Source organism: Geotrypetes seraphini, chromosome 19 (genome assembly GCF_902459505.1).
Source record: "Geotrypetes seraphini chromosome 19, aGeoSer1.1, whole genome shotgun sequence".
Classification (NCBI taxonomy): Eukaryota; Metazoa; Chordata; class Amphibia; order Gymnophiona; family Dermophiidae; genus Geotrypetes; species Geotrypetes seraphini.
The window spans coordinates 18994540-19004132 of NC_047102.1; the positions used below are offsets into that span (position 1 = coordinate 18994540).

Genomic DNA, 9593 nt, shown 5'->3' on the forward strand with positions numbered 1-9593 from the left:
TCCCTTACACCGCTAATAGAACTTTAAGATCCGCTGAACAGCATTTGCTAACTATCCCCTCCCTTAAAATTATAAATACTTGAAGACAATTGATCTTTTCAGTTACAGCTCCCCAAACCTGGAATTCCCTCCCCAGCCATTTAAGGGAAGAAACTAATATAGAAAAATTTAAAAGTAAACTGAAGACTTTCCTCTTTAAAGATGCCTTCATAAACTAATCATAAGAGGCTTTTCCATACTAACTTTTTAGTCTTTGAACTAATTTCATCTTTCTTTTTACAATTTTTTTTATTTTTTTTAATTTTTTAATTTTTTTTACTCCCCTTTCCTTACGTGTCCACCTTACTTGTTTTTTCAACTTCTACACAAATTGTAACTTTTTCCCATCTCTCCCCTATGTTTCTAGTTTTGTTAAATTTGTCAATAGTCTTGTTAGTCTTATTTATTATCCCCCTTATATTGTAATTTTATCAGCATGTACATCGCTTAGAATTTAGATTAAGCGATTAATCAAATTATTATTAAACTTGAAACTTGAATAGTTCAGAGCGGTTTACATGACAAGAGACTGAGACAAGAGACATCTACAGTGAAATTTACAAATAAGTCAATCAATCAATATAACTTAGCGAGTCGGGAGCAGGCAAGAAGGAGATAGAGAGGTTATAAACAAGTCAATCGGCGTGGCTTAGGAAGTCAGGTGCAGGTAGGTAGGAGGCAGGTAGGTGGGAGGTACAAGGCATAGTTAAAAGTAGAGTTACAACCATCTCTTTTCCAAGCCGAAGAGCCCCTACCCTCTTTAGTCTTTCCTCATACAAGAGGCGCCTATCGAGTGAAGTGGCGTTTATAGAATCTGGCCCTCAATGTATGAATTATTCATTTCAAGGAGAAATCTATAACACAATGACCCCATGGATTTGCTACCTTGAGTGCCTAAGCCTAAGATGCAAATGCAATTTAATTGAGAAATGAGCCCTTGAATGCTAAAACCAATTGATCCTCATTAATATCTGCATGCACATCTGGCCACACCCTATTTTATAATGCATGGCACTTAACCCTACTTGCATGTGACTGAAAAGGGGCATGGCCATGGGAGTTTCAGGGTCATATGGCGTTATAGAATACGGCTCGCCAAAGCATACAGGATACTCACCTCCACTTCTTGTGATTTTGGACAAGTCACTTAACCCCTCCATTGCCTCAAGCACAAATTTAGCTCCCCTCCTCCCCCAGATATTTAGCCACATTTGGCTGGTTTGGGGGCATTGGTCTGCCATGGGCAAAAAAAAGTTGGATATTCGATGGCACTACCAGTGTTGAGTGGCCAGAACTCTTCAGGTAGCAGCGATATCCAGCTGCTGTCTGGAGAGCTTATTCGGAATCACTTACGACAACAGTTTTGCTGCGGTGAATTATCTGGATAGTTTTCCAGATAATGGTGCTAAAAATAACTCCCAGTCCACTCTGGCACCGGCTGAATAGTAGCAGGGCAAGAAAGTAGATCGCAAGATAGGGAATTGCAACATAGTTCCCTTGTGACGTTGTTCCATTCACTACTGGGCTGCATCAAAGGATAAAACCAAACCACAGTACAAATTACAACTAGTATCCTCACAAAAATTAAATAAACAAGCAAACGTGCAATTAAAAAAATAGCTTACATAACTGAAAGAAATTCATATACTAATACAAGCATAAAATAAGAACCAATTGCTTAAACCAGTATATTGCAAACGGTGTGTGTGCTGCACGAGATCCCAGGTGTGCCGCCAGACGCCAGGGAGGAGGAGAGGCACCAGCCTCACGGTGGAAGGTACAACCTGTAGGCAGTTAGCCGGTGCTGACGCCTCCCCTCTTCTCTGCTCCTTTTCTTTTTCAGCACCCCCCTCCTCCCACTGGCGTTTCAGGGCCCCACCCATGTGCACAGGTGTTGATGTGATGATGTCACGCCTGTGTGCGACATCATCGCGTCGCCATCCACGCACCTCTGAATGCCCCCAATTTAAGTGTGCCACCAGCTCGCAAAGTTTACGAGACTCTGGCTTAAAATGTTTAGGCAAATACACAATTGTAGTGAATCGGAACCATCTCAAAAGTGTGCACGCATATGCTTGTGATCATTTATATATAAATTCTTGATGTTGCACAGAAAATGAAATATGTAGCAACAATCGTAGGCCCTTGTACCAAACTGCAGTAAAAAAATGGCCTTAGCGGGTCCGTTCATGGGCCGTTCCCACACACTAAGGCCATTTTTCTGGCCTGGGTGCATAAAATGACCACTTTTTTCTATATTTTTAATTAATGGCCATGCACTAATTTTCTCATTAGTGCTTGAGCCTCTACTGCCAACTGTTTTGTAGGCGGTAAGGACTTACATACTAATCATTCGCAAATCATTTAGGACATAGCAGTGTAACTGCACCAACCGATTAGCACCAAACACACACACTCTCTGCCCCGACCTGCCTTCCAATGCTGAAAAATAAAATCTGTTTTTTAGTGCGTAGTAAGCGTACATACCAATCTCGTGATAATTTGTCCCAGGACTGGTTTTGTAACCAAGAGCAGATAGAATCCTTGCATTGGAGCCAGAAGGTTGTGAATTCAAATCATAGGAAATAAAATCCCTAAATTACTACGAGGAGCTGCTGAAAAGTTTTCAGCACAACCAAGAAGAGAATGATGTCGAGCCATGAAACTTACAAGGTATTCCACACTTTTCATTTCAGTGAGGCAAATGCATCTAGCAAATAGCCCCAAGTAAAGGAAAACCAAGCCATTGTGATATCACTGATGAGGCTGGCTCTTAGGCATTGGTGGAATGAGGCATTATGACATCACAATATGAGGAGCCACTGAAAGGTTATCAGCCCAACCAAGAAGAGAATGATGAGAAGCCATGAAACTTACAAGTTATTCCACACTTTTCTTGACACTTTTTGTTTCGTTTCATATCATTGAAATGAAAAGTGTCAAGAAAAGTGTGGAATATCTTGTAAGTTTCATTTCTCCATATTATTCTTATCTTGGTTAGAAACATAGAAACATAGAAAAAGACGGCAGATAAGGGCCGCGGCCCATCTAGTCTGCCCACCCCAATGACCCTCCCCTATTTAACTCTGTGCAGAGATCCCACGTGATGATCCCATTTCTTCTTAAAATCAGGCACGCTGCTTGCCTGGATCACCTGAAGTGGAAGTCTATTCCAGTGATCAACCACTCTTTCGGTGAAAAAGTATTTCCTGGTGTCGCCGTGCAACTTCCCCCCCCCCCCCCCTGATTTTCCATGGATGTCCTCTTGTCGCCGTCGGACCTTTGAAAAAGAAGATATCCTCTTCTACCTCGATACGGCCCATGAGGTACTTGAACGTCTCAATCATATCTCCCCTCTCTCTGCGTTCCTCGAGTGAGTATAGCCGCAATTTATCCAGCCGTTCCTCGTACGGGAGATCCTTGAGTCCCGAGACCATCCGGGTGGCCCTCGTAGGGTATGGCTCTATTTTAACATTTCCATGGAGGTACCTGTACACCAGTGTACACTCCTCTCTTCTGTCAAGACATCATTTGTAAGTGGGCAGATTTAAAAAAGTATGTTGTAGGCCATAAGTACATTTTTATTTGTTTTAAAATGTGTAGCCCACGCTATCTAAAATTCTAAAACTGGCAGCCTCTAGACCGATGGTCTCCAATGTGTGGCCCTCAAACAGTCGGCCAAAATGCTCTTCAGATTCTGTAAACACGTTAATTTCAATCTTACCCACTTGATATAGTAACTGCAAACAATCTCGTAAGTGTGTTAATCATCTAAAGTGAGGTCTTAAAATATATCCTTGATGTCCTGTAGAATCAATATTAGTAATTTGCAATGTTTGGTACCTAGTCTGAACAAGCAGATCAAGGCAGTTTGCAAAATCAGCAGTATTGTGTAAACCTGAAATCGTTTGGTGGCCCTCGGGACTTTCTCATATTCGCACTGTGGCCCTTTACATGAAAAAGATTGGAGACCATTGCATTCAAAACTACCTCATGTATATTCATTTTGACAATCCTAGAAACCCAGCTGGCTAGGGGTGCCTTCAGAATAGGGCTCTAGCCACACAAAGAAGATCATCAACAAATTGCAATGGCGAAATAATTTTTTCTGAAATTCCCCCGCAGCATTCGTACAACAAAGCAAATCATCAAAGAGGCAATTTTATTGTGCTTTCAAAGGCTATGCAGGAGCCCAGCTGTGACTCAAACAGGCGGAAGCAGATCCCATAATCTCGTGGCTCATATTGCACAATTGTCCTTGTCTGGTACAGGAAACCGAAGCCGTGTTGAGCACTGCTCTTTCTGTCTGTCAGCTAGTCGGATGGGGGAAGGGTGGGCAGGGAAGACTTTGGCTCAGCAGTATGGAAATACAAGTTTTCACAATGGGTAGACATAGGGTTACCAATTTTCCCGAAGCAAAATCTGGACCCGTGGCCATGCCCACAGGCCCGCCCTATTCCACCTGTATCATGCTCCATTCTGCCCCCCCAGCCCCACCCCCAGGCAGCATCCACGCATGCGCAGATGTGATGCAATGATTTCACACGCACGCGTGCGTACGCGTGATGTTGCCGCATTGTGTTTGCACATGTGCGGATGTGTCCCGTTCCCCCCCCCCCTCATGTCGTGAATTTTATAGGAAGCTTTTCAAAACCCGGACAAAGTGACGGGTTTTGAAAAGCTGTCCGGATCTCCGGACATGTCCTCGAAAAGGAGGACCTTGTCCAGGGAAATCCGGATGTCTCCACAACTGGGCAATCTAGGCCTGGCTCTGGCTGACCTAAAATGGTATGCCATGCCTTTCTACCAAGTAAGATACGTGATATTTAATATGGCGATGTGATGGAAGGGATTGAGATGTTTACCATTACTATCAGGGTGATTTCTTCAGTGGCATACTCAAATTTAACCCAAATCCTGGCAAGTGTTAACTTAAAACCGAGAGAAGATGGGAAGGAAAGAGAAACGGATAATGCCTAGATCTTGCCTTATGTTTATGACCTCTCTATTTAGAAGTGTTACTTTTTACCCGTTCCCCTGATGAAGGACTTCTTGTGAGGGGAAGGGCAGGAAGGTTAAGCGAGGGTCATTACTGAGAGGCCCCACATTGGAACTACTAAGTAGAGAATGACACGGTGACAAAATTCATCACCGTTCCCGTCCCTGCGGATAACCGCGGGAAACCATCTTCATGTCATTCTTTAAGGAGAGAGGGAAGAATCAGAGTATAATTGGGCACAACCACTGACCCGCAAGCTTTGCTTTGAAGAATGCTGGTGTAGAAGGACTGAGGTTGAAATAGACACTACAGAATGACAGTCTCTGGTATCCAGAGCAGATATTGTGATGTCATAATGCCTCATTCCACCAGTGCCTAAGAGCCAATCACATCAGTGATGTCACAATAGCTTCATTATCCTTGGCTCACATAAGAATCAGAGTATGAATGGCCACAACCACTGACCCGCAAGCTTTGCTTTGAAGAATGCTGGTGTAGAAGGACTGAGGTTGAAATAGACACTAGAAAATGACAAGGGATTATTTCCTGCGGTTTTCCGCGGGGACGGGAAAGGTGATGAATTTTGTCACCGTGTCATTCTCTACTACTAAGCATTCAAGTTTATTATGGTTTGATATACCACTTTGGTACCAAAGCTGTTTACAATATAAAACAATCGAAAATAATTTAAAACAAGGGCTAATACAGAAGGCCAGTTGAGTTCTAGCCAGAATGTTGCTTCTTAAGTGATTAAAAGAGGAAACTAACTTGTCTTGTATTCTACAGAGGATTACCAGGAACTGATAGAAGACATCGTTCGAGATGGTAGACTATATGCATCTGAAAATCACCAGGAAATACTGAAGGTATATGTCACTTGTTGCACATTTCTGCAAAAGGCTCAGAGAATAGGTATGAGATGCACTCAGAAGCATGCAGGATAGTTTTATGAATCCATCCTCAGCAACAGATACTTTTTATAGATAAAGGTCTCTTCTTCAGTACTGTATAATGCTATAATAAAAATGAGAGTTAAAAATATAGGAGTTAATGTTCAGCAGGCAGTTATCAGCGTTTTTTAAAATGCTGAAATTAGGCTCATATATTCAAAACAGGCCATGTCCGGTTGCTGGCATCAAATATCCAGATATGTATGGCCAGTCAGCATTTAATTGGCTATGTGCCAATATTCCCTCCTTAACTAGTTACGTTAAACTGGCGAAAGATAGGACTACTGTTTACGAGGTCCTATTTGGCTAGTTATCCATGACTTATCCAGTTAAATGCTGACTCCGTCTCCATCCAAATGGCTGGTGTAAATGCTCAGGTCTTACTCAGCAACAGTTACCGATTGTCCCTTCATTTTGGCAATTATTTCTCAATTTTCATAGGAATTCCTCTTTCTCTGTCATGATTCCTGCCCTTGAAATTCCTTACCCTACTACCTCCGCATTGAAAAATCTTTTGCAACTTTTAAGGCACAATTGAAGTCGCACTATTTTTCTTTGGCTTTCCGCTCTTGACCTTTTTCCTTACTTGACACATGCTATGGATCACCCTTTCCTCTCGACTTCTTAGTTTATATCAGGGGTGTCAAATGTCAGTCCTCGAGGGCCGCAATCCAATTGGGTTTTCAGGATTTCCCCAATGAATATGCATGAGATCTATTAATATACAATGAAAGCAGTGCATGCAAATAGATCTCATGCATATTCATTGGGGAAATCCTGAAAACCCGATTGGATTGCGGCCCTCGAGGAGGGACTTTGACACCCCTGGCTTATATCTTTAATTGTTTGGGTAGAATTTCACTGTGACTTCCCTTCCTTTTTGTTCCACTCCTTCCCTTCCCCAACCTTTTTGTTTTTACTGTAGCCTCCCCTTTATTCTTCCCTTGTACCCATTTTTGTTTGTACGTTTGTTGAATTTTTGTTTTTGTTTATTGCCTCCCTTTTAATTTTTGTTTCTTATTTTCTTTTGATAATATATTCTTATTGTAAACTTCTTAGACTAACTGTGGTTGTATTTGCGGTATATCAAACAAAATGAAACTTGAAATGTAACTGTAGACAGGCGCGTTAATATTAGTGGTCTATAACCATGCACGTAACTACCTGACACAGCCAGGCCCAGGCCCCCTTTGGAATTCTGGCCAATCATTGATTGGAATTCTGGCCAATCAATGCCAGTTCTTGTCAATGAACACCGATTATAGCAATGATTGTTAAGGCCAATTAGCATTTAATTAATCTATTAAGTTACTTGTACAACTCAACATGTATGTTCAGTGAGTTTTGACACAGGAATAAGCTACAGTAAATGAATCTTGCCTTGACGTACAACTGACAAAAAAAAACCGTACGTTTTGGAAAAGTGCTGTATGTCTTGAAGAGTTCTCTGTTTTAATGATATATCTATTTTATGTAAGATTTGTAGATTTGTGGTATATCCGAAATAAATAGTGGACTGTGTAATTTTTGAAGAAAGGTGACTGAAAACGGAACCTGGACGTGAAAGCGTGAAGCCCACTGAGTTCTCTGAAGTGTTTCCACTTTGTATTTGAACTATCCAATTAGCATAAAGTATACCACAGTATTTAAGGAGTAAAATACCGAAATTGATTTAACTTTTCTGTTAAAAATGGCGGTATATCAAATATAATAGCTGTAACTGTAGTGAGCGTCGGAGCTGTTACCGCCATGATTGGCGCTAAAAACAGCACTATGGTTTTGTAAAAGGGGGTAAAATATTCTCATAATTTTACAAATAAAATGTATATATATATATATATATATATATAAGAAAAAAAGCGTGCTTTGGTCTCTGGCTGCACAGATTTGTCTTTTGCCAGATTCTGTTTAGAATGAAATGTTCTTGTTCTCTTTAGGATAAGAAGCTGATCAAGGCATTGTTCGACGTCTTAGCTCATCCGCAGAATTACTTCAAGTACACCGCTCAGGAGTCCAGAGAGATGTTTCCAAGGTCCTTCATTCGCCTTTTGCGTGCCAAGGTTTCCAGGTTTCTGAGACCTTACAAATGACTGTGCTTGGACAGGAGGACCCCAACACCCTGGAAATGTTCTTCTGCCATTGTGCAGATTGTTTCTCCCCTCAGACGAGAACTGATAGACTGTATATATATATACATATATATATTTTTTAATCTCCAGTCCTGGCTCATGCGCAGGGCACAGATTTCTGGCATAACTATATAGAGTTCTTTTATAGACAATGTAAATATTTTCTTAAACAGAATTCTATTTTTTTTAACAAAGATATTGTTTTGCATCCTGCTGAGCAGATATTGTGAGAGGCGGTGCGGCGCTGAGAGCCCCAGGCAAAAACATTCCAGAATTCCTTGCCGAGTGATCCTTTGGGTGATGGAAAAGTGGATAATACCAATTGCATCCACCTTCATAAACGCTGCTTTGCGATTTCACTTGGGCGAAAGTGGGCCTCTTTCAATGAAAAGGGTGTTCTGAAACAAGGAGTCACGGGCAGAAATCGCAGAGAGAAAAATCCCTTTGCCAAAAGGATGGTGGACACGTGGAGCAGCCTCTTGGTGGAGAGAAGGACGGTTTCTGAATTCTAAAAAGCATGGGGCAAGTACACAGGATCTGTGAGGGAGAGAAAGGAACTGGAAAGTGGAGGCAGAGCAGACAGGATGGTCCATAGGGTCTTTATCTGCTGGCGTGATGCTCAGCGCAATTTCCTCCAGATTTCATCTAGTTCACCCAAATTAGTGTGCAGATCCCTGATCCGTGGGTAAACAAATTAGTTAATAAGCCATTAGCAATCAATAATTACTGTTAATTAGCGGTCATTTGGAATTATGCATGGATCCACCCTGCGTCCTATTCTATAACATGCGCAGCTCAAAAGGGGGAAGGGCATGGACATTCCAGGAATTGGGGTGCAATGTTAAACAATAAATAGTGTCATTTATGCGCCCAATTTATACCAGGTTTCAGCAAGTGCAAGTGATTGCACGCAAAGCTGGGTGAAGATCCGCATTATGCTAGTATCCTGCAAAAAGTGCTCTGCACGGAGCACCCTCTTCGAAGTGCTAATTTAGCATGGATCATCATGGCAGTGGCATAGTGAGGGTAGGAAGTGCCCCCCCGTCCCGTATCTCTTGAAATGTTTGCCAGTGTGAGCAGCTTCTAAGGCCTGCTGTTTGCGCTAACGTTGGCTTTCCCTCTGACGACACTTCCTGGCTCTGAGACCAGGAAGTGATTTCAAGAGGGGGGACCAGGCTGGTGCAAGCAGCAGGCTGGAGACGTGCTTGGGCTGGTGAAGATTTAAAGAGGTACAGGGGGGTGAGGGAAGGAAGGGTGCGAGCATGGCAAGGGGGGGGGGGGTCAGAGAGATGCTGCCATCCCCACCAAGTGGTCCACCCCCCTGCCCCTTCAACGTGATGGCAGTTTTTAGTGCAGGCTGGCGCACTGAATGCTCCACGTTGCTCCCGATGCTCTAAGGAACTCTCTGAGTGTCCTGGAGCAACGCGGAGCATTCAGCGCACTGTCTTGTGCTAAAAACCGCTATCGTGATTTTGT

The 9593-nt window shown here is 42.5% G+C and overlaps 1 protein-coding gene across 3 annotated transcripts in view; it reads left to right on the forward strand.

Moving 5' to 3' along the window:
* The window catches only part of SCUBE2 (signal peptide, CUB domain and EGF like domain containing 2), a 128422-nt gene extending 119192 nt beyond the window's left edge, over positions 1-9230 (forward strand). For all 3 annotated transcript variants that reach the window (XM_033927874.1, XM_033927876.1, XM_033927875.1), the window contains 2 exons: positions 5825-5904; positions 7926-9230. In XM_033927874.1, coding sequence (XP_033783765.1) covers positions 5825-5904; positions 7926-8078 — 233 coding nt within the window. In that variant the 3' untranslated portion in view covers positions 8079-9230. The remainder of the gene's footprint in view (positions 1-5824; positions 5905-7925) is intronic.
* Positions 9231-9593: the final 363 nt, after the last annotated feature.